Below are 26354 nucleotides of genomic sequence, written 5' to 3'. Positions count from 1 at the left end.
TACCCCGCACCTTGTGCACACTGCCACAACATATCCCTCTGTACCCCGCACATCACGCTCACTGCCACATATGCCTCTGTATCCCACTCCTCACACTCACTGCCTGATCGCTCATTTTACCCTGCCATTCATCTTCTACGTGTTCTCTCCCCTTCCACTCGTTCTACCTCTGTTCACCCCCTTACTTCTTTTAGTGCCTTACATCTTTCTCAATATCTCTACTTCTTTTCCTCTTCAGTAACATCTGTGGCACATCTCTGCACTTCCATTATATCAACGCACCCCTCTACCTCACCTGTCTACCTCAGTCTTTATTATTCCCTCTTCCTCAGCTGTCTCTACATGTCTATGACACACCTCTCCCTCTCTCTACCTGGCCCCCTCACGTTCTACGACTGCGTTATTCTCCCCTCTCCAGCTTTGATTTACCTGTCGCTGCTCCTGAATCTTTTTCTTCTACACCTCACTTCTTTGTCTACCCTTCACCACTCGCTACCCTTCTGTTTGCCTTACTACGGTCTTTACCCGACCCACCTTTCAGTGCCTCTTCCCATTTCGCCTCACTCCCTCACAGCGCTCTCCTAGCATGCATCTGTTTCTCCCCTCACCACCATGCCTGTCTCTACCCCTCCTTATCTTTCTAACCAGCCTAACTTTCTACCTTCCTGTTATTCCTGGTAGCGAACCTTTCATTTCACCCCTCCGGTTGTATTACCTATGCATTCAAATTGAGTAGGTCATTGCTGTGCTCCCAACCAGACATCGAGACCCAGTCCCCTAGCCTCTCAACATGCCCAGATATAACAACAAGCATTGGCATAGCCAATTGGTCTCGCCTTTGGGACCTGCTGCAGAACTAAATACTTATACTGCCGGCATCATACTTACCCAGCGCCAAGACGCCTCGGCAAAAGTGAGCTATTTAAGTTCTTCAGTCAGTGAGTCAGTCATAAGGTCCCAAAGGCGAGACCCATTGGCTATGCCAATGCTTGTTTTTCTCAGGTTGGCCTGAACATTACCCGATCCTGATTGTCTGCCATTTTAGCCCCGCCCCCATTGATTAACATTAGCCACGCCCCTTCATTTGCCAGGTTCGCCCCCCCCTGGAAATATTTCTGCGGACGCCCATGGCTGCCTGTGTTTATACTTGCCTGTTTTTGCTCTGATTGCTTAGCGGCCGGCCTGGGGGGTTGTAGTCCCATACTTGTTCTCTATTGAACTGTCAATAAAGGTTTTAAAAAAAAAAAAAAAAAAACAATGCTGAGTACCGGTATGCACCATAAGCCACAAGAGATAAGTTGTTGATGATATATGCATGCCCCGGAAGTGTTACCTTGAGGACCATGCTTACAGGAAATCCTGCCTTTATGAGATGAGAACCTCGTAAATGTTGTGCATGTTACCTTTTTTCCCCCTAGCTAGGAAATGTTTTGATGCTGTATTCATGCCCCCAAAGTGTTGCCTCATTGCGGTAGTGCGGAGGGGATGTTACCTCCACTAACGTTTGCTTAAGAGATGTTGCCTATGACGTCCCTGAACATCAGAAGTGTATTTTTATTGAATTGATGTCTGAGAGATGTTGACCCCATTAGCCTAGTATCCAAGGAGTGTTACCCGCCTGGACTAAAAATTAGATAAAGAGTCTTGGTTTATAAAAACAACCTGGTGTGGTGTCTTCTATTGCATGCAAGTGCAAGTGTGTGCTGCACCACTGCTTTACACATTGCCTTCGGGCGCCTTCCTGCCTTCGTGCCAAGCTACAGTGTCGGAATTGGTGACCCCAGTTCTAACACGCCCGAAGTCTATCATCCCAATCGTCTCCTCAGATCCGGGACATCTTATCTCACCACAGTGCCCCGAATCAAGAGAGCCAGGTGTGGAGGCCGGTTGCTCTCCTACAACCTAGCCAAGATCTGGAACACTCTCCCTCTCTCAATCAGATCAGAACCTAAACTACTTACCTTCCGAAAGCTCCTTAAAACCTGGCTTTTTAATAAATCATCTTTTTAATAAATCATCTTAATAATTCGTTTAAGTCTAGCGTACTCCGCCTAGTCCAACCTCTGCAGCGCTGGGACGCCCCAGGGTAGCCATCATGCTTTATAAATTATCTTTTCATTTCATTTCATTTCATTTCAAGTCTCACCTTCTGTGTTAAGGCTTCCATCTATACTTCTGGGCCCTTCGGCAGTGACTTCTTCTACCTCCAACTCTGGGTCTTCCACCATCAGGACCAAGAACCTATTTTTAGTAGGGGCAGTAGGGTGTATTGACAGAGTCCCTCAATCTCCCAGACCCCCACGCCTCACCTCAGCTATTAGACTTTCCCTGCCCTCTATACCGGCTTGTTATGAGGTTGCTCTGTTATCCTCCGTGCCTTCCTCTAAGTTTTTCATAGGGTCAGTCCGGACTTTAAAACATGATGTCAATGACGGGGTAATTTGCTTGGCCTTTAACGCTATAAATTCTTGTTTTTGTTTTTCTTTCAATAGAGAAACGTTCACCTGCTTAGTGGATATTTTCTTTAGGAGAGGATCTTTGACTGGATAGGTATTACCCCAGACTTTCTTTGCTTAACTAATAGCTTTACCGGTTGCTGCGTGCTCTTCTTCTCACCACCACAACAGCCACTACTCAGAGGGGGCAATTATGAGATCTCAAGGTATATCGAAGTTTCCCCCTCAAAGACCCCTCTGCTTTCTTTATTTTACTCTCTCTAGATTGGCTCTGACCTTCTTGGTTAGATCTCTGTAGGTCTTGTAACTCGGGCGACAGCTCGTACTTATCCTTGCCTGGTTTTCCAATATCTGGCTATCCGTATCCATCAAGAGGCACCAGAAACTATAATCACCACATTTGTCACAATAATTCCCCCAGGCGCCATCAAGCTCCTTCAGACTGCTATCTGTCCCATAGTAGCCGACTCTCCGCTCAGGGATAGCCTCTCGGCATAACCCGCTTGTGCTGACTCTACCTGCCGAGCCCTCTCCATGCAGCAGGTGGACGCGCTGGGCAGCCTGCAGCTCCCGAAGCGCTCCTGCCGTAAGAATCCGGGGCGGTGTTTCAGGTGTCACTATCAGGCTCGGAATCCCCCCCCCCCCCCCACAGCCAGGCCAGCACCTGCAGTTTCTGTGGGAAAGCGGGAACAAATCAGCACTGTATCGCACTACCAGGTAAGCTCATTGCGGCACCCTCCGATGAGCTTGCCACCGGCAGCTTCAGCCAGCCGCCGTGTATCCCACGATGTCCAGCACGCTCCCATTGGATAACATTGGGTTACTTTATTAGCACTTAATGCATGGAATAGAGTAACCCAATATTATCCAATGAGAGAGACAGGCCTTACACTAGTGAAAAATGCATTTGGAGGTGTTTCACTACCAGGACTTGTAATGCCTAAAAACACAAGTCCTACTTTTTAGATACAAGACACCATGCCCTACAGGCTGTTTAGTGCCTACCTTAGGAGTTACGTATATGTTTTAAAAACAAAGGTTTAAGCCTGACAAAAGGTTTATTTTGTCATGTTAAATTGGCATTTTTAAAGCTGCACTGCGCACTGCAATGGTAGGCCTGAATCACGTTACTTAAGTGGGTGGCATAAAAGTTTTGCAGGTCCACTGGTAGAATTTAATTTACAGGCCCTGGGGACAGGATGTACCATATAATATGGACTTATAAGTACATTAAATATGCCAATCAGGTGTAAGCCAACAGTACTATGTTTTAAGGATAGAGAACAAACGCTGTAGCACTGGTTAGCAGTGGTAACGTCCACAGATTCCTAATGCCAACAAGAGCAAAATTCAGAAATGAAGGCAAAGGGTTTGTGGGAACACCACACTAAGGATGATAGATCTAACAGATTGTTATATACTTTATCTCAGGAAACTAAATAGTAATGGAGACAATTTACTCTTTTCAGGACTCGAACATGAGATGAATCAATAAAATGTCCAAGAGAGTGTGCTTTTTTCTAGTTCCCCTTTCCTCCTTTGGTCTCTTAAGTAGCTGTTAGCCTCCTTTGAGTATTTGATTTGTGAGACAGAGCCGCATTGTAGTCCCAACAGCCTCACAGGGAATCCATGAGTTTACAAGTCGAGCAGCATCAGGAGGCAGGGATTGTTTCTTTCACTGCAGAGGAGGCTATCTACTTGAAGAGTATCTGTCTCATGGCAGCAGCATCATTTGAGACTTGATTGGTAGTCCTGTGGGTGATAATTCTTGCTATTATGCTCTTGTAACTGTGAGGTGATTATTTTTTCAATAATTTTCCAAATAAATGGAAGGTGGGAAAATGGGCAGAAGTTGTTGAGATCACAAGAGTCTGGGGCTGCTCTCTTTAGCACTTCAACAGGAGGAGTATCTGTCCTCTCTTAAGGGCATCCAGGACGGTTCTCCAGCTCAGGGAGATATTGGCAATGTAGAGGTGACGTATGAGGGCACCTCTTGAAGAGACTTGATGACAGAAGATGGAAGAACATTCATCAGAGATGATTTTGAGAGATTAGAGAATTTTGGAGTGTTCTGTGTCTGAGATGGGGCTGTAGGAGGTTTGTTTGGTAGTGAGGCGATGAGAGATGAGTAGTAGAATGGAAGGCAGTGTTGTGTTGTCTATGCTGGAACTGATTTTGTTGATCTTCTTGGTTAAGAAAGACTGATGCCATTGCATGTGTGGACTGATGGGGTATTGCAGACTCTGGGATAGGATTAGCGACTGATTTGTTTCTGCTTGTGGTGCTTTTTTGTTGATGATCTTGTAGTACATGCCTTTACATGCCTTTAGGTTTGGTGATGAAGGTACCTGCGAACAGGACAGGCTACTTTAAGTATGGTGAGACCTAAGCACTGAGGGATTTGGTTTGGAGAATTGAGTTTTCAGTACAGCATTGGTTTCTCTAAGTGGAGAAGGATACTGACATCATCAGAGGGCTGGAAGAATGTATTCAAGTTGTTTAGTTATTCTGACACGGCATCCAGGGGGGGCAGAATGTTAGTTTATCTCATGTTGTTTGCCTCTTTTCAGTTGGTCCTAATACTATGGTGTGCAGGATGGCGAAAGTGATATGTCCATTTGAAGGCTATTGAGCCCTTGCAGTGAATAGTACGCAAATCTGAAAGGAAGGGGTTGAGGTTGTTTCCTTTAGAGTGGTTTTGAGTCAATGATATGTTGTTTTTTTTAAAAGCAACATTTTTATTGTTATTGTATTTCAAGAATGTCAAACACTTTACACCATGGACTAAAATGTCACCTGCAATCTTACATTTCCGCCTTCCCCAATTCTACCCTCCCAACAAATAAACAATCCCAACACAGCCGCGCTGCTACCCATATCCGTTTATTTGACGTTACCAGGTCTCTGGGTGGGAGGATCACCACCGCCCAACACTCTACGACTCCTTTAGGCCCAAGCAGCATCCATTTGCGTCCAAGCTCCGGTGTGCACTACAGGCTTTCATGTACCCGTGTGAACCCCAACATCTGTGCGGCCAAATAGTAAGCCTCAAAATCCTGAGCCGCGAGACCTCCAATCATGATCTGGCATTGTAACTTGGTCATCATTGCTCTTCTAAGGCCTGAACCCCACATAAACGCAATCATTATGGACTCGATTTCCCGACACAGTCTGCGAGGTACCTCTATTGGCAGCACTACAAAAAAATAAAGCAGCTGGGGCATGCCACCATCTTAGTGATGGCAATACAGCCAGCCAGCCACACCAACAGAATCTTCCAAAGTTCAACACTGGATTGAATGGCTGCACCCATGTTACCCTCTAGGATATCCCGTTGGCCATGATATATTTTGACTCCCAGATATTGCAAGCACACCAGCTCCCACTTCAAACCCCTCCGGTTGGCCGGTTGCACTTGCATGCTCAGGGGAAATATGCTGGATTTTTGACAGTTGACCTTCCGACCCGAATCTGCTCCAAAGCTGTCCAGAAGGTCCACTGCTTTCGCCACATTAGCATCTGTAAAAAACAGTATCATGCCATCTGCGTATAAAGCAATTGGATGTGTTGAGACCCATTTCTCCAGCCCTTCATAAGTCGCTCCAGATCTCACACAGCAGGCCAATGACTCGGGTGCCAGCATGAAGAGCAACGGAGACAGTGGCCAGCCCTGTTGAGTCCCTTGGCCCATCTCTTACTCTTCAGATATCACCCCATTGGTCCTTACCCTGGCCATGGGGTGGGAGTACAAAAGTCTAGTCCAATTTACAAATCTGCCACCCATTTCCATCATTTCCAGCACTCTATAGAGAAACTCCCATTCTAACCTTCTCTATATCCACTAGCATGACTGCCGCTGATTGCTTATCATAGGTGTCAGCAAACAAAGCCATGACCCTACGGATATTGAGCACAGTATTCCAGCCCAGTATGAACACCGACTGGTTGGTATGCACCAATTGCGGCATGTTGGGCAATAATCAAGTCTCCAATATGCGGTTCAATATTTTATAGTCGACATTAAGCATCAACAGAGGCAGATGAGTCATCATATCTTGGGAGGGGGGCCCGGTTTCAAAAGTGGGACCACTAGAGCCTCCCAAGTAGAGGCTGCTAGACCGCCAGAAGTGCATGCTGCTTTAAAAATCCCACCAATTTAGGGGCTAGGGGCTCTATAAATGTAGTGTAGAATTCAAACGGGAGCTCGTCCGTGCCCGGCACCTTCCCTCTGGCCATATGTTTCACAGCAGCTCTGACCTCAGCTACCTCAATATCTCTACCTAGTTCCATAACCTCCTCCCTAGTTATATTTGGGGGTGGGAAAGTGTTCAGGAAATCGGCTATCCCTGTCATTGTCTTATCAGCAGTACTCTCATAAAGGGATGCATAGTGCTCCTGAAAACTGTCATTGATAGTATCCTACCTATAGATTCTCTCCACCTGCCTTGATTAAAGCTCCAGTATCATAGACCCTGCTTAGTTGGGTTAGCTAACTAGGCTAAGAGTGCCCCAGATTTATCTAGCTCGGCATGCGCCCATATCATATATGCTCAATAGGTGAAGCATCTGAGTTTCTCCACCTGCCCACCAGCTGCTCCTTGACTTTAAAAAGTTCCTGGTGTAAAACCGGATTACCTTGTCTCTGCTTCTCCACCTCTGGCAACTCCGCCTCCTGAGTCTCAACCTCCCGCAACAATGTGTGCCACACCCCTACCGCCTCTGCAATGCATTGTCCCCGGATCATCACTTTAAAAGTGTCCCACTCTATCTGTGGAGTAGGCGCCATAGCCATATTAAGTGCAAAGTACTGCCTGATCCCTTATGCAGTCGCATGTTGAAATACTGGGTCATCCAGCACCTCCACTTTTAAGCATCAGTTGAGAATACGAGGCCGTCCCAACACTCAGCACAGGGATATCATAACCGGTTTATGATCTGATATTGTCATAGCCAAATATACCACTTCCCTCACCGCTACCTGCACACTTGGAGAGCAAAGAAACGTGTTCAGATGGACATGTAGCTCGTGTAGGCTTGAGAAGAAGTAGTCCCTGTCCAATGGGTGAGCACTCCACTATGAGTCAATAAGCCCACATTGCTCCTGCCACCATGCAAATGTTTACATGTTACATGATTACCGGTATGTTGAGAAGTGTGTATAAAGCTTCTGTTAGACCTGTCATCCTTAGGGTGATCTTCCCCTAACTTTTTGACAGCTACACTTTGTGCATTTCCTTTACACCGCCACAAACACAGGAAGAGTTAGGGTGACAGAGGACTCATCTACATTCTGCTAGCCTTCCTGAGCAGGAAGGGGGGAGGGGGAGCTCACACTTACATCCGAATAGGCTGTGTTCTGTCCTCACACAAGGGCTGATTACCCCCACAGATAGCATGGCAGACAGGGCTGGGAAGAAAGGGGACCTGTACACCTCAAGGAGCTGCTTTGAAGTAAACCCACCTTCAAAGGCACATTTGGGTAGAAGTACTGGGGCTCTGACCCTACCAAATCAGCACATAACTGGACCTGGGAAGAAGTCTGCTGAATTAAAGACTGCAGTGCTATAGGATTGCCACTGTGCCGTGACAGACTGTTTTGAGGAACTGCTTCTCTGCTTTGCTGAGCTGCCCTGCTGCCTGCTGATCTCTGCTGTGCTGAGTACAAGTACTGGATCACCCTTGAACCCAGAAGAATCTGAGAGCTTGCTGACTTGTCTCCTGTTTTCTGAAGTCTCAGCAACACAAAATACTTCCTGCAATCCTGCTGGTGCTGCTGGACTCTGCCATCTGTGAGTCCTACCCTTGCCTGAGGTGCTCCCTCCAGTCCTGAGCCTCAGAAGTGGGTTCTGCAGCTGATTTTCTACAAAATCGACACATCATCACCACTGCGCCGGTCGGAACTGATGCATTGCTCTTCGATGCAGAGATTGTTCGGTGACAGCGGTTCTACAACCTGGGAGTCCCGATGACAATGCTCTGCACGGCTCAATGACAATGCATTGCCTTCCTCTCAATGGAGCTTGATGACGATGCAGTGACCCGACCACATGGAAAATATCGACGCATCTTGCTCTATCCAAGGCACTTTTTCAGGGGAAACTGACTGAGTCTCGTAGCCGGCCTGCCCTCCATCATGGTCGGCCTGAACTTTGTATCTATCCCGGTCCCTCGTGACCTCAAGTAACCTTTTAGCATTATTGACTTCTAAGCACTGTTTTTGCATGTATTTTAAAAAAATTAATATCTTGACTTCTACTGACTAGATTTTAATCATTGTGGTCTTGTTTTATTCAGATAAATATTCTCTATTTTTCTAAACCTGTGTGGAGTCTTTTTGTGGTGTGTTTTCATTATTTTAGTGTGTGTGTGTGAGTGTGTGTGTGTGTGTGTGTGTTGCACAAATACTTTACATATTGACACTTAAGTTAGGCCTGCCTGCTCTGTGCCAAGCTACCAGAGGGTGAGCATTGTGGTCCCTACTTGGACAGGGTGCAACCTCTGCCAACTTGAGATCCAATTTCTAAAAACTTCCTTCATGGATTTTTTTGGACTGGAGTTGCGAGTTAGGTTGAAGTCTCCTAGGCATATGCTACTGGTGTGTTGGATGTGGTGAAGGTGATAAGATCTGATTTCATCTTTGATTTTAATTGTGGTCTATAGATTAGATGAAAGAAGGCTTTTTCTAGATGCTGAGATACGGAAATGGGCAGAGAAGAGCTGGAATTATTTCGGTGCAGTTGTGCCTGTAAGTGTGCAAGGTCAGGAAGACTTGTGTATGCTTGCAAGTCCCCCTCCTAGAATGCTTTATCCTTACACTGTCCCACTGCATCAAACAAGAGGTTGTTAGTATTCAAAGGGTGTGACTAGGGGTCACCCCTGTTTTGTTAATCAGGTTAAATACAAAGATGTAACTTTCGCTATCCTTGACATGTTACTGAACAATGTCATGTCGTCACTAAAATTAGAAACACTGAGAGTGATGACATTGAGGTAAAGTTTGGTTCTTTTTATTTTTTAACCTGTTTCTGTTTTTCTCCATTTGTTAGTTTATAGGGTCAGGAACTGAGTGCAGGCCCCGAGCCGATTCCTGCGACCTGGCTGAATATTGCAATGGGAGCCACGCTCTGTGTCCTGAGGACGTCTATGTGATGGATGGATACCCCTGCAACAACTCTTCCGCATATTGTTATGAGGGTCGTTGCCAGTCTTTGGATGCCCAATGTAAAGCTTTATTCGGACAGGGTAAGCATCTATGGTGATTCCTTTCTTCTCCCCACCTTCCAGTGCAGAGCTGTCTTTAAAAGGGTTAGGCATCCAGAGTGACTACTCAAGCCCCCAACCCGAGTTCATAGCTTTCTCTAAATGGGATAAGCATCCAATCACACTTTGACCCAACCTCTTCATTCAGGACCCCTCACAGTAGCCACCTTTCAATTTCAAAGGACACATGGGGATGGCTTTTTCATAGGGTAAAGCACAGGCAGTCACCCCTTAATGTCAACACCTCCTCTTACTAAAGCAACACACATAGTCAGCACAGAGGGCAATGGTGGCCTTTAGTGCCCAATTACAGGTGGGTGTGTAACCTCCCTGCAGCCGGTACCTGGAGTGACATCCTGTAGAGAGAGTAAAGGTTTCAGGGAAAACATTTCTCTTCCTAAAACTTGCCTGAAATGATGAAAAACATGTTGCAATTGGTAAGGAAACTCCCTGTGCCACAGATAATTGGGTCGTAAGCCTGTATTTGGATCCGTTGTGCTGTCGGAGATGTTTCTTCACAATGAGCAAGATATCAAAGCTATAGCCGTGGCATGAAAACCGACAGCGTGTTACCATTGTTCAAAGTAATGACAGCATCCCAATTACGAATCGAATTACTTATCGATAACGGTTACATTTGAAACTCTAATATGTGCTGATTCTCCATCACTCTCTACGGGTGTACTGATTTGATAAAGTAATCGCTGTGATGGAGCGACTCTGTGCGTTGGCTTCAGCTATTGCTAAAACAAATCTCATTAAAGAACAGTTTAAACAATAATTATAAACTCCTGAGATTATCCTGAATCTACTGGTTTTGGAACCTGTCATATTCTTTAGTAATCTCGGTCGAGCTGGGAAGGAGCCCCGCAATATCCAGTCACGCGGCTAGACCCACAAGGGGTACCTTCTATATTTTGGAAAATAGGTTAGGTGCATATTGACATGTTTCAATATGCACAAAATAATTTTCCAATTTTAAAAGACTACTACCAAAAGAAGTGGCCCATATTCACAGTCAGCTCCCAAACCTACCTTAGCAGGCAACCCAGTGGCAGGATCTGTAGGCGAAGGAAGTCCAGTCGTCCCCAGCTCCCTTTCCAAACCAGTGTTACAGAATAAGACATTCCCAATCACATGCACGGCAGAAATAGTACTTCAGTCCCTTATCATTCACCAGAGTCTGTAATCCATCAGTGCTGCTCCCACCTGTCGGTGATTCTACCTTTTCTTCAAGCTGACACACCAGGTGGCTCCTGAAAGGATAATTGTTTGGCATAAGGCGTTCTGTTGCTGATGCCTGCTATGAAATATGCCTCTTCTCCCCATTGAAGAAGGTTCCTGACTTATTAGAATGAGACGACTGGTAGACCAGGAAACCTCAAGCCCCACAGCCTTTGAGTTTTGTTGCCGCTGAGTCTTGTTCTGGGATCTCTTTTAGCGCCAAGACCGCTCCGGGTGAATAAACTCTATATAAAACCACACTACCATAATATATCAACACATGCCACATATGGGTCATGGCCTGATGTCCACTGAATAGACAACCAGGAATATAATGGATGCTCTGAACCCTCCTCAAGTGCATTCCTGGTCAAACATATCATGCCAGCTCAAAACCATTGCTACCAGTCACAACTGCATTCCCAGAAAGGGACCTCCACTGTCTATGTAGACTCAAAACCGGCCTTTGGTAAGCAATCAAGCACATGGGTCTTTCTGGACTGTCCATGGTTAATATTTCACAAGCAGATGGTGGTACCATGGAAGCAAGTTCTGGCTATTTTACAAAAAATGATTGTCGACCCGAAACAACTTTGTGAAGATTTGCTCAATTGTGCTTCGTGGTGTAATCACCACAAGCCGCTTTTCATTTTCCATGCTGTCTATTCGATTTCTGTCGACAAACATATGTACCCAGCTTTGTTCAGTGTGTTTCAGATGGCACTGATTTCCCCAAAATTCTTTGACAGATGAACTCTCAACCCTGTTTAAAAGATATTTTAGTCTTTACTTGAAAGAAATAACTGCCCCAATGCGAATTAGATTGTTCTATTTGCTGCAAATTATTTAAAAAATCAATATTGCCCCTTATTGCACGCTAAATAATCATCGTAGAGAACCCTAAAAACTTGCAAGCGTTCTTTGCTCTAATTTTGAGATAATCATTACTGGCCAAATACGATTTATAATGCGCTTTTGTCACTGAAATTAGTAAAAAAAAAATAGAATCTATAATTCCACATTCTACCTTCGTATCAGAACTGGGAATGGGTTTCCACAAGTAATGTTGATGTTGACCCCATATATACTCTTAATACACGCCACATCCAGATTGAAATGTCAGTGCCATCTCAGCTCCCCCCGATGTTTTGGCTAGTGCCAACCCTGTCTATTTCACTCCCTGGTCTAGTTCTTGTGGCACCAGATGCCCTTCCTCTGGCACCACCGACTACCATACTCCTACTAAGGCAACACAAAGAGTGTATGGAAAGTAGTCTTGGAATTGAAATTCTGAAAGCCTATTGTGGAGAATATTGGTAAGGGAGTCACCTCTCAACTAATCAAGGCTCTGATAAAGGGCATTTGCCTTAATTTGTTGGGGAAGGCAAGGCTACAATGTCACCTTTAGGATGGGTGAATGTTGTAGTTGGTAAATGATCAAGGGATATTATGCAAACCAAGGCTTTGCTCAACCATTTCTACCTCTGCCAGTTTCCCTCTTCATTTCCTCCGCCTTCTTTTCCTACTTCCCCTCTATTTCAAAGGCGGGATCCAGATGAACACCTAGCCGCATTATTTCATTTTCTGTTGTCAATAATTATGATTTGTAGGAGCTACAAGGGCGTCTGATACCTGCTTCAAAGCGGTCAACCTGATTGGAAACAGTTACGGGAACTGCGGCATATCTGGGGGAAGCTACAAAAAGTGTGCAGAAGAGTGAGTAACTTGGTGACACATTTGGCTTTTTTCTGTCAATGTAATATGCTATTCAGGGTCTTGAATAGTAAGCTCAGTGATTATGACATGGTAGCTTTTAGCATCATGCTGTCTCTTCTAGGAGCCTACATAGCTTATAGGAGCCAGTGTCCCTTAACATCTGAGCTGGCTCAATAAAATGTATATCTTCTTCATGGTTTTCTGTACAATGCTAACACCTCTTATGGCAGCCACCGGGGCGAGATCCCAATTAGAAAGTCTCCACCAGTCTCTGAAGCGCACTAGGGCACCCATCTCCTTATATAGCCTTTCAAAGTGTCTTGCCCGATCCCCAAAGTTTTTTCCAGGTGCAAGTGTGACTTATTCCGAAAAAAGATTGTAACTTACGCATGCATACTTATACGCAATTAACAAAGCCGGAAATGTAAATTTTCCCATGCAGAAAGTAAAAAATTAAACTTACTACTACATGATTTACACAAGTAATGGGTGGGAGTTAGAAGTGACGTAATTGTGAAAAAAAAGCTAGTATCAGAAGAGTGATCAGGAACACGATGCAATGCAAATTTTGAAAACACCCAGAAAACTAGCAGAGTTTAGGGACATTTGCTAACTTTTTGCAGTTCTCTTGCTACTCTAATGAGTGCACTTATGTTACACCCAAATACTACTACTAATAATAATGCCAATTTGTAGAGCGCAAACATATCACCCATTAACATACCTGCCAACTTGAAAACAATCTCACTGTGTGAGGAGGGGGAGGGGCCAGGGCCTCGTGCCCATAAATACCTAAGAGGCACTTATGAACCCCACCCGCCCCAAGCCCCCTCCTTCCCCCCGAAAAAAGCTTGCTGAGGCTGTTGCCGATGTCCTGGGGTGTTTTCACATCCCTTAATGGACGTGGGCAGTTCAAAGCCTCCGAAAACGAGCTGGAAACCCACTATTTACAGTGGTTTTCAGCTTTTTTTCCCTGCCACCGTGTGATATCAGCTCCTCACCAGGAGACCGTGTGATGGGAGCCGATATTGTGCGTTACACAGCATCACCGTGTGAGTTGGCAGGTATGCATTAAGGGTTTCAAGGCGCTGGGGGCCATCAGGAATATTAAGTGAGCTATTGTCCAGGGTCACATGATGCTGAGCTGAGCTGCACCGGGGATCGAGCCCCGCATTCTGGAGTCAACCCCTCTGGCCGCCGCATGGAAACATTACAGATGCTGGGGAATTCAACTGAAGCTTTCATCATCAATTTAGGGAGAGGATGTGGTCTGACGGCTAGACTACAGACTTTGGTGCTGGAAACCAGGGTTTGAGCCTCGGGGTCGCGTCCACATCCTGTGATTCTGGGCAAATCACTTAATCTACCAGTGCCTACCAAAAAAAAAAAATGATTAAAAAAAAATGTATGTGTCCTTGTGTAATGTAACCGGTGCTCATGCAAAGCACTCCAATACCTTTGGGTCGATTTCGCGCTATATAAATCTGCAAATATAAAAAAAAAGAAACATTTCCAATTGATAAGATTGACCATTCTGATGATTATCACACCTGCTGATATGTCATTTATCATACAAATTACAAGTATAATACTGGCCTCATCACCTTACAACATACAAACTCACTCCATAAGTTTGAGATAGGCTTTCCCTTTTTGAGCATGAATCATAATTTTGAGAAAGACATTAAGGTTAATATTATACACAATTCCTTATTGCTAAACTAAGCAGCAGCTACATTCAAATTAGTAATGAAGGGCATTTTAGAACCATTATAGGCTCTAACATACCACTTCAAGTCTTTATTGTTGTCAGATGAAAGCTATAACAATGCAAATTAAAATGTGTAGTAATAGAGCGCAAATTCGCACAAAGATTAGCATATAAAATTGTAGCATCGCTGCTTTTGCAAAGTCCATATTCTCTTGATTACTCATTCCCCTCTCTAACTTTAATTTTGCGAGTAATCAGTCACCTAAGTAAATCATACCCAAAGATGCATAATAGCACAGATTAATGCTGGATCAATCCTTTAACAGAATGTCCTGAGTTCTAGTGGTTATTAATACAAAAAGTCTTAAAGCAAGGGCATCAGCCATGACTAGCAAGCTCTAGAATTTGGAGCAAAGCATGGTTGTTTCCTTGCCGTACAGAATTACACATCCTTTCTTGCTGATAAGGTGCAGGGTGAATGTTCAAGGGCCTACCAGAAGGCCAGGAGTGCATCAGTGTATCGAAGACACAGTTATATCAAAGCGGCTGTGAGTGAAAAAAACGGCATAAGATTATGACCTGTTTGTAGAGGAAAAGATGATATTAGCCTTTGGGGTATTTTACAAGAATTGCAGCTAACTAACGCTAACTTTAGTTAGCGACAATATTCTTACTGCCGCATACTGCCAAAAACTATTGCCATGGTACCGACATATTTACAATACATTTCTACATGGCGATAGGATCTTCTCGCGGCACCAAATGTTGTCATTAACACGAATGTCACAGCGATAAAAATCTTGCTGCTAACGTGAAAAAAGTGACGCTGGCCAGTCAGCGTCCAGAAAACCCATGTAAGTTAGTGTCATGTCACTTTTTTCATGCTTCGTGGGAAAAATAAACTACAAAAAGCCTGCAAAGTATCCCAATTTATTTTTACCTGGAAGCAAAATGGAGCAGGCTGGACCCAGTTCAGCAGGAGACAACAACCCCCCTATACCCCCTAACAGCCCGGACAACGAGCCAGAGTCCCAGGGGAAGAGGAAGAGGAAAACCAGATTCAGCCAGCAGGAAAATAAGATCCTGATTGCGGAGGTAACTGAGAAACAGCACTAGCTCTTTGTCAGCTCCAAAAAATGGACCAAAAATGCCATTTGGCAGTCCATTGTGGCCAAGGTGAATGCAGTAGCAGAGGTCAAGAGGACAGTGGCTGACTGCAAGAAGAGCTGACATGATGCCAAGCACAAGACCAAGCGTAAACTGTCCAACAATCGTCAGGCAGCACTGCAGACCGGAGGTGGGAGTCTGCGCCACAGGAGGAGCTGGATAACTTGGGAGGAACAGGTGTTCGCCATCATCTGCGAGGCATCGGTGGTTGGAGTCAAGGGTCAGAACAGTGCTGAATATGACCAGCTACATCAGCAACAGGGTAAGTAAAAACCAGGGACATGGGGGGGGGGGCCAATATTGTCTCTGTCCGTCTAAAAATGTCTCAGTGCCCACCTAAACCGTGTGCAGATCAAACTCCAGATACATAGGTACTTGGGGGTATATCCCCATGTCACTTTAGCTGCTGAATAAATATAAAGACACCTAATGGTGGTGTAAGTGACTCGTAATCCAGCACACATGTACACATAAATATGTAGATATATAGACAATTGACCATTCATGTATCTCCTAACTCTGGGCTACATTAACAAGCAAAGGGGCATATTGATTAGAGAAGTGGGGAGAGGAGTTGGCCTAACGGCTAGGGCGGTCGACCTCGAATCTGAAGATCTGGGTTTGAGCCTCGGCAAGGACGCTGAACATTCTGTGATTCTGGGCAAATCACTTAATCTTCCCGTGCCTAACAAGAATGAATGTGTCCTCATGTAACGCAACTGGTGCTATGTAAAGTGTTCTGATACCCGATACCTTCGGGTCAAGTTCGCGCTATTTAAAACTAGTTGCAAAGCGTTACATTAGCCTCCTTGGCTCAACACCACGCTCTACTAATTCGGTAACACAGGGCTGCACTTCATTGACAACAACATGATGCAGCCCTGTGTTTCACCCTGCGCTTGCTCATAATTTAGGAGCCTTACTGCACATACACAGTCTTCCCCACAACACACGCACCCCTGCACAGCGGTGCAAGGGTGCCTGCATTTGCACTAGACTGTTAAATTTTGCACAAGCACAGGGTGGAACACTGGGCTGCATCATATTGTTGTCAATGAGGTGCAGCCCTGTGTTCCTAAAGTGATGAAGCATGTTGTTAGCCTTCTTGGCTTAACAACACGCTTCGCCACACAATTGAAAATATGCCCCATTGTGTATATAATGTGCATATTCTATATTGTCAAAAATGAACATACTGGAGTGCAATTGTGCTGATTCAACTATGAGTAGAAGGGATATGCATTTAAAAGTACAGTGTAAGGACTCTGCATTTCAGGAATGTGTTCCGTAAAATAACAACATGTCTGTTCTGTTTGCCATGCGCCCAGAACCACATATTCCCTGTCACGTGCATGTCAAGTGAAGTATTACAGTGAACCCCATTCACAATGCGGCACTAATGCATGTCATTTAGCTACATGTCGCCTTGACCCTATCCATCAAAATGCAGTCATCCACATTAAAGTATCTCAATATGTTGTACAGTAAGCAGTATGGCATTGTCATCATGGTGCTGGTTTTGGATGTCCAAGACACATTGGCATGCATGGAAACTGGCCCTTAGGTAAAATCAACAGTGGCAGTGAAGAAATGCCTAGCTAGTGATGTCTGTAAACATCCTTCCACTAACAAAGGCATCCAATTACCCTGAGAAGAACAGCATGTATCATCCATGTGCCCATCCCTGTGAGGCACCAAAACTGTCTGTTTTGCAACAATGCACAAATCTCATAAGCCTGCCTCAGAGTCCTATGTCCTCCGGCTTGCAACATATCACCATTGCCAGTGCACCAAAGTGCAATGTGACTGGATAGATGGAATGGCTGTCAATGAACAAGAAGGTTTCCCTCCCTGCACATCTACATGCATCAATGAGAATGATGTGTCAATGAGATTTGCCCACCTTCAAACACATAGACACTTGTCAGAGTATGCCAAATCAAGCACATCTACTGCATCCCTGATCTCAAGTGCATGATTGCCCTCCTCATGCCACACTACCAATTAGGTGGCAGTGCCAACATCAAGGTGGGGTGCAGTCTAATCTACCCCTCAAAACCTAGTGACTAAAACCAATATGTAAACTTGACTTGAGTAGGGATGACTCCTCCACAATGCAATGTAAAGACAAATGAATCTGATCAATTCTGCATTGTCAATAATGTGAAACAACCAGCACCACTGTCACTTTTGAACAGAGGATTTAGCAGGTGCAGCATGGGCGTAGAAACATGACCCTCACAGTTGGCATACAGGGAAACTGTCCAAAAGCATGATCAACCCAAATGTCACATCAGTGATGTTGTACAATGATGTACAAAGCTGTGTGTAACAGGTTTAGCATGTTAAAATAGAGAATGGAGATGGCCATGCACTCTGATTGTCAACTGCTTTAATGCCTGACCAAAGTGGACAAACACATACAACAGTATCTGCCCTTTAAATTGCAGAGAAAGAAGCATCACCTCCTGTTCAGCAGCCTATCCCACTCTTTAATGAAGATGAGGAAGAAGACATCTCAACCATCGACCAGGACACCCTCCAAGAGCTGCTCAATTCCATAGGTAGCCCATCTCCGGAAACGGGGACATCCAGCAGTGTCATGGTTGCTCCACGAGCAGCACAAATCACCCAGAAGCCACCACCTACCACCAGAGCTGTATCCCTGCACTTTGAGGACCCACTGTTAAGATTCCAGCATAGTGCGGTAGAAGTCCAGCGTGAGATGGCTGATCAGGTGCGGCTGGGGTTGAACAGCCAGGCAGCCAAACTGGAGGGAATCCGTGGGTGCCTCAGTCCCATTAGGGACCACCTAGAGCCCACAGTCTTCTCCGAGCTCTCCAGCATTCTATGGCTGACATTGCTGGAGTCCTTACTCAGAGAAAAGAACAACTGTCCAGTCAAAGTGGCTCCAGCGATGTCACCAACGGGTTGCGTGAAATGTGGAAGGTCATGGAGAACATAGAGTGGAAACAGGATTCCCACATAGCTGCCATGGCTGCCTACCACCATCATCTGCCACTGTCCTCAGAATGATTCTGCTACAATCACCTTGGACTGCTGATGGACTGCCAATATGGCCATTGATCCCCAATGACACTGCAATCAGCTCCTGACTGAACTCTGCCTCTTCCTCAACATGTCTCTGGACATGTTCCTCCGCAAGGACTCTCTCTTCTATACCTAACATAAACCTATACTTATCACTGCCTGCTAAACTACAGGACAAAAAAGTATAAAAAACTGGATGAAAGGAATTTAAGGGGACTGTACATGGGAGACAGCTACATCAATAGGGCCTCAATAGGGGAGATCCAGGGCCCCCTTAATGTCCTTGAGGTGGCCCTTAATTTCATCTTGGTTCCGTTCTATTCGGGCCACACAGACATTTAGATTGTAAAGCAACCTACGCTCCCTTTGGGTCAAGCAGAAAATCTGTCTCTGTCGCACCGTTTGCAAGGAAGATGTTTGTGATGGTGCACCTATGTATTGCGATGAGGTGGTTGCATCACATTGAGCCAGTGTGGATGTACTTGGACAGTACTCGGCAGTGGTTGGTTGGAAGGTACCAGAAGCCAACATGTGCAGCGCTGCAAGTAGCTTTGTCTGTGGAGGAATGTTGATGCAGCGCCGGGATGGTGCCTGCAGCCTTGGCGCTATCTGAGTCAGTAGGCGTAGGATGGAGGTCCTTTTTAGCCTGTAGTGGGCTATCACCTCCTCTGGCCAGAGGTGTATGAGGGTGATCCGTTGGTGGCGCTGCCTCTGTGGTGGTGCTGGTGGCAGTGGTGGCAGTGGTGGTGGTGCTCTTCTTGGAGCTCCAAGCTGCAAGAGTAGTACCTCCATGGCGTCGTTGAGCGTGCCAATGAGGGTCTGGGATTATCTCCCTCATATACAGGTGTGTTTGCACCAGTTTTTAGACCAGCTATTTTCTGTTCTTAAAAACCTACCGCTTACTGGATTTAGCAGCAGTTTTGGGGGATTATCGCTGGACGGGAATTTCATTGTAAATATCGCCAAGTGCGGTTAGCTGCAGTTTTTGCACGGGAACGCCCACATTGCATCTCATTTTCGTTAAGAAACAGAAGTGGCGATCTTAAAAATTCATGTTTACGCCGGAAAAGGGCCGCTAACTGCAGTTAGTGGCAACTTGTGAATATGGCTGAAAAAAACCCCAGCTGCCATAACGTCAAACAATTTACGCTACGGCGGTGTTAAGTTCTTGTAAATATGCCCCTTTGTGTCTTTTTTAAATGGTGAACAGTCACAATATCGAATTTTTAATATCGAAATGGCAAAATATCGAGTTTTAAATATCGAGTCACAAAAATATAGTGGTGCAGAATATCGAAATTCAGGTAAGAAATATTGATTTTCATAATATCGAACTTAGTGATATCGACAGTCATAATATAGTTGTTAAAAATATCGATTTTTTTATAGTGTTTTAAGTGTTAGCATATGTGTTGAAAGTATGTATTATTTTTGTAATGTATGTTTGAATTTTTTTAAAGTAATACATTTATGTTATTTAATTTTTGCATAATTTAATTCCGTAGCCAGTTGTGGGTTTATAGGGGAATAGGGTGGGAAGTAATTTACTTATAGTAAATTAAATATTAGTTTTTAGGGATTATTAATTATTTTTAATTTAATTTGCGTTTTAGTTCTGTAGCTGGTTGTGGGTTTATAGGGGGATAGGGAGGGAACTAATTTAATTGCAATTAAGTAAATATTTATTTTTATTTATTGGTATTGATAATTTATTGTTAATTAATTACTAATTGGTAATGAATTGTTATTAATTGAGCATTAATTTTTATTAATTGATTAATTGATAATTATATTAATTGTATTAATGTATTATTCGGAGCAGGTTGTGGGTTTATCGGGGAATAAGGTGGGAAGTAATTTATTTGTAATTAAGTAATTAATTATTTTCATTTATTGGTATTGATAATTAATTTATTGTTAATTAATTATTATTTGGTAATTAATTTGTATTAATTAATTAATTGATAATTATAGCAATTGTATTAATTTATCATTCGGAGCGGGTTGTGGGTTTATAGGGGAATAGGGTGGGAAGTAATTTAATTATAATTACGTTTTTTTGGTAATTATTTTTGTGTATTGATAATTAATTTACTGTTAATTAATTATTAATTGCTCAAAAAATGACATATTAATTTTTGGTATTGGATTTTTTTTGCTTTTAATTAATTATTAATAGGTAATTCATTTTTAATAATTAATATTTATTGGTATTTATAATTAACTAAGTATTAAATAATTTGTAATTGGTAATTAATTTTTATTATTTTTGTATTGGTATTGATAATTAATTTATATATAATTAATTATTAAATCATTACTTTCCCTACTGTTGCACTCACTGGAGGGGGAATAGTAATTTTTACCCCTACGCTATCTAACACTTTCCCTGCTGTTGAAGTCTCTGGAGTGTGAAAAGTAATTTTCACCCGTATGATATCCAACACTTTCCCTGCTGCTGCACTCTCTGGAGTGGGAATAGTAATTTTTACTCCTACGCTATCCAACACTTTGCCTACTGTTGCACACACCGGAGTGGGAATAGTAATTTTTACCCCTACGCTATCCAACACTTTCCCTACTGTTGCACTCTCTGGAGTGTGAATAGTAATTTTCACCCATATGCTATCCAACACTTTCCTTACTGTTGCACTCTCTGGAATGGGAATAGTAATTTTAACCCCTACACTATCCAACACTTTCCCTACTGTTGCACTCTCTGGAGTGGGAATTGCAATTTTTACACCTACGCTATCCAACGCTTTGCATACTGTTGCACCCTCTGGAGTGTGAATAGAAATTTTCACCCGTATCCTATTCAACACTTTCCCTACTGTTGCTCTCTCTGGAGTGGGAATAGTAATTTTTACCCCTACGCTATCCAACACTTTTCCTACTGTTGCACTGACTGGAGTGGGAAAAGTCATTTTTTACCCCTATGCTATCCAACACTTTACCTACTGTTGCACTCTCTGGAGTGGGAATAGTAATTTTTACCCCTACGCTAGCCAACACTTTCCCTACTGTTGTACTCACTGGAGTGGGTATAGTAATTTTTACCCTCCCGCTATCCAACACTTTCTCTACTGTTACATTTGGTGGAGCGGGAATTGTAAATTATTCCTACCCGCTATCCAACACTTTCCCTACTTTTGCACTCACTTGAGTGGGAATAGTAATTTTTACCCCTACGCTATCCAACACTTTCCGTACTGTTGCACTCTCAGGAGTGGGAATAGTAATTTTTACCCCTATGCTATCCAACCCTTTCCCTACTGTTGCACTCACTGGAGTGGGAATAGTAATGTTTACCCCTACGCTATCCAACACTTTCCCTACTGTTGCACTCTCTGGAGTGGGAATAGTAATTTTTACCCCTACGCTATCCAACACTTTCCCTACTGTTGCACTCACTGGAGTGGAAATAGTAATTTTTACCCCTACGCTATCCAACACTTTCCCTGCTGTTGACCTCTCTGGAGTGGGAAAAGTAATTTTTACCCTCCCGCTATCCAACACTTTCTCTACTGTTACATTTGGTGGAGTGGGAATAGTAAATTATTCCTACCCGCTATCCAACACTTTCCATACTGTTGCACTCTGTTGCACTCACTGGAGTGGGAATAGTAATTTTTACCCCTACACTATCCAACACTTTCCCTACTGTTGCACTCTCTGGAGTGGGAATTGTAATTTTTACACCTACGCTATCCAACGCTTTGCATACTGTTGCACCCTCTGGAGTGTGAATAGAAATTTTCAACCGTATCCTATCCAACACTTTCCCTACTGTTGCTCTCTCTGGAGTGGGAATAGTAATTTTTACCCCTACGCTATCCAACACTTTTCCTACTGTTGCACTCACTGGAGTGGGAAAATTCATTTTTTACCCCTATGCTATCCAACACTTTACCTACTGTTGCACTCTCTGGAGTGGGAATAGTAATTTTTACCCCTACGCTATCCAACATTTTCTCTACTGTTGCACTCACTGGAGTGGGAATACTAATTTTTACACCTACGCTATCCAACACTTTCCCTACTGTTGCACTCTCTGGAGTTCAAAAAGTAATTTTCACCCGTATGCTGTCCAACACTTTCCCTGCTGTTGCACTCTCTGGAGTGGGAATAGTAATTTTTACCCTCCCACTATCCAATACTTTCTCTACTGTTACATTTGGTGGAGTTAGAAGAGTAAATTATTCCTACCCGCTATCCAACACTTTCCCTACTATTGCACTCACTGGAGTGGGAATAGTAATTTTTACCCTACGCTATCCAACACTTTCCCTACTGTTGCACTCTCAGGAGTGGGAATAGTAATTTTTACCCCTATGCTATCAAACACTTTCCCTACTGTTGCACTCACTGGAGTGGGAATAGTAATGTTTACCCCTACGCTATCCAACACTTTTCCAACTGTTGCACTCTCTGGAGTGGGAATAGTAATTTTTACCCGTACGCTATCCAACACTTTCCCTACTGTTGCACTCACTGGAGTGGAAATAGTAATTTTTACCCCTACGCTATCCAACACTTTCCCTGCTGTTGCACTCTCTGGAGTGGGTATAGTCATTTTTACCTTCCCGCTATCCAACACTTTCTCTACTGTTACATTTGGTGGAGCGGGAATAGTAAATTATTCCTACCCGCTATCCAACACTTTCCCTACTTTTGCACTCACTGGAGTGGGAATAGTAATTTTTACCCCTACGCTATCCAACACTTTCCGTACTGTTGCACTCTCAGGAGTGGGAATAGTCAGTTTTTACCCCTATGCTATCCAACTCTTTTCCTACTGTTGCACTCACTGGAGTGGGAATAGTAATGTTTACCCCTACGCTATCCAACACTTTCCCTACTGTTGCACTCTCTGGAGTGGGAATAGTAATTTTTACCCCTACGCTATCCAACACTTTCCCTACTGTTGCACTCACTGGAGTGGAAATAGTAATTTTTACCCCTACGCTATCCAACACTTTCCCTGCTGTTGCACTCTCTGGAGTGGGAAAAGTAATTTTTACCCTCCCGCTATCCAACACTTTCTCTACTGTTACATTTGGTGGAGTGGGAATAGTAAAATATTCCTACCCGCTATCCAACACTTTCCCTACTGTTGCACTCTGTTGCACTCACTGGAGTGGGAATAGTAATTTTTACCCCTACACTATCCAACACTTTCCCTACTGTTGCACTCTCTGGAGTGGGAATTGTAATTTTTACACCTACGCTATCCAACGCTTTGCCTACTGTTGCACTCACTGGAGTGGGAAAAGTCATTTTTTACCCCTATGCTATCCAACACTTTACCTACTGTTGCACTCTCTGGAGTGGGAATAGTAATTTTTACCCCTACGCTATCCAACACTTTCTCTACTGTTTCACTCACTGGAGTGGGAATACTAATTTTTACACCTACGCTATCCAACACTTTCCCTACTGTTGCACTCTCTGGAGTTCAAAAAGTAATTTTCACCCGTATGCTGTCCAACACTTTCCCTGCTGTTGCACTCTCTGGAGTGGGAATAGTAATTTTTACCCTCCCACTATCCAATACTTTCTCTACTGTTACATTTGGTGGAGTTAGAATAGTAAATTATTCCTACCCGCTATCCAACACTTTCCCTACTATTGCACTCACTGGAGTGGGAATAGTAATTTTTACCCTACGCCATCCAACACTTTCCCTACTGTTGCACTCTCAGGAGTGGGAATAGTAATTTTTACCCCTATGCTATCAAACACTTTCCCTACTGTTGCACTCACTGGAGTGGGAATAGTAATGTTTACCCCTACGCTATCCAACACTTTTCCAACTGTTGCACTCTCTGGAGTGGGAATAGTAATTTTCACCCGTACGCTATCCAACACTTTCCCTACTGTTGCACTCACTGGAGTGGAAATAGTAATTTTTACCCCTACGCTATCCAACACTTTCCCTGCTGTTGCACTCTCTGGAGTGGGTATAGTCATTTTTACCTTCCCGCTATCCAACACTTTCTCTACTGTTACGTTTGGTGGAGCGGGAATAGTAAATTATTCCTACCCGCTATCCAACACTTTCCCTACTTTGGCACTCACTGGAGTGGGAATAGTAATTTTTACCCCTACGCTATCCAACACTTTCCGTACTGTTGCACTCTCAGGAGTGGGAATAGTAATTTTTACCCCTATGCTATCCAACCCTTTCCCTACTGTTGCACTCACTGGAGTGGGAATAGTAATGTTTACCCCTACGCTATCCAACACTTTCCCTACTGTTGCACTCTCTGGAGTGGGAATAGTAATTTTTACCCCTACGCTATCCAACACTTTCCCTACTGTTGCACTCACTGGAGTGGAAATAGTAATTTTTACCCCTACGCTATCCAACACTTTCCCTGCTGTTGACCTCTCTGGAGTGGGAAAAGTAATTTTTACCCCTATGCTATCCAACACTTTTCCTACTGTTGCACTGACTGGAGTGGGAAAAGTCATTTTTTACCCCTATGCTATCCAACACTTTACCTACTGTTGCACTCTCTGGAGTGGGAATAGTAATTTTTACCCCTACGCTAGCCAACACTTTCCCTACTGTTGTACTCACTGGAGTGGGTATAGTAATTTTTACCCTCCCGCTATCCAACACTTTCTCTACTGTTACATTTGGTGGAGCGGGAATTGTAAATTATTCCTACCCGCTATCCAACACTTTCCCTACTTTTGCACTCACTGGAGTGGGAATAGTAATTTTTACCCCTACGCTATCCAACACTTTCCGTACTGTTGCACTCTCAGGAGTGGGAATAGTCATTTTTACCCCTATGCTATCCAACCCTTTTCCTACTGTTGCACTCACTGGAGTGGGAATAGTAATGTTTACCCCTACGCTATCCAACACTTTCCCTACTGTTGCACTCTCTGGAGTGGGAATAGTAATTTTTACCCCTACGCTATCCAACACTTTCCCTACTGTTGCACTCACTGGAGTGGAAATAGTAATTTTTACCCCTACGCTATCCAACACTTTCCCTGCTGTTGCACTCTCTGGAGTGGGAAAAGTAATTTTTACCCTCCCGCTATCCAACACTTTCTCTACTGTTACATTGGGTGGAGTGGGAATAGTAAAATATTCCTACCCGCTATCCAACACTTTCCCTACTGTTGCACTCTGTTGCACTCACTGGAGTGGGAATAGTAATTTTTACCCCTACACTATCCAACACTTTCCCTACTGTTGCACTCTCTGGAGTGGGAATTGTAATTTTTACACCTACGCTATCCAACACTTTGCCTACTGTTGCACCCTCTGGAGTGTGAATAGAAATTTTCACCCGTATCCTATCCAACACTTTCCCTACTGTTGCTCTCTCTGGAGTGGGAATAGTATTTTTTACCCCTACGCTATCCAACACTTTTCCTACTGTTGCACTGACTGGAGTGGGAAAAGTGATTTTTACCCCTATGCTATCCAACACTTTACCTACTGTTGCACTCTCTGGAGTGGGAATAGTAATTTTTACCCCTACGCTATCCAACACTTTCGCTACTGTTGCACTCACTGGAGTGGGAATACTAATTTTTACACCTATGCTATCCAACACTTTCCCTACTGTTGCATTCTGTGGAGTTCAAAAAGTAATTTTCACCCATATGCTGTCCAACACTTTCCCTGCTGTTGCACTCTCTGGAGTGGGAATAATAATTTTTACCCTCCCACTATCCAACACTTTCTCTACTGTTACATTTGGTGGAGTGTGAATAGTAAATTATTCCTACCCGCTATCCAA

The 26354-nt window shown here is 43.9% G+C and overlaps 1 protein-coding gene across 1 annotated transcript in view; it reads left to right on the top strand.

The window, feature by feature from the left end:
• LOC146866832 (disintegrin and metalloproteinase domain-containing protein 9-like) overlaps positions 1-26354 on the top strand; it is a 762935-nt gene that overhangs the window by 394362 nt on the left and 342219 nt on the right. The window contains exons 14-15 of the mRNA XM_085601842.1: positions 9503-9698; positions 12551-12656. Coding sequence (XP_085457968.1) covers positions 9503-9698; positions 12551-12656 — 302 coding nt within the window. The remainder of the gene's footprint in view (positions 1-9502; positions 9699-12550; positions 12657-26354) is intronic.

This window comes from Triturus cristatus, chromosome 1_2 (genome assembly GCF_964204655.1).
Source record: "Triturus cristatus chromosome 1_2, aTriCri1.1, whole genome shotgun sequence".
Classification (NCBI taxonomy): Eukaryota; Metazoa; Chordata; class Amphibia; order Caudata; family Salamandridae; genus Triturus; species Triturus cristatus.
This window is presented reverse-complemented; position numbering and strand designations above follow the sequence as displayed.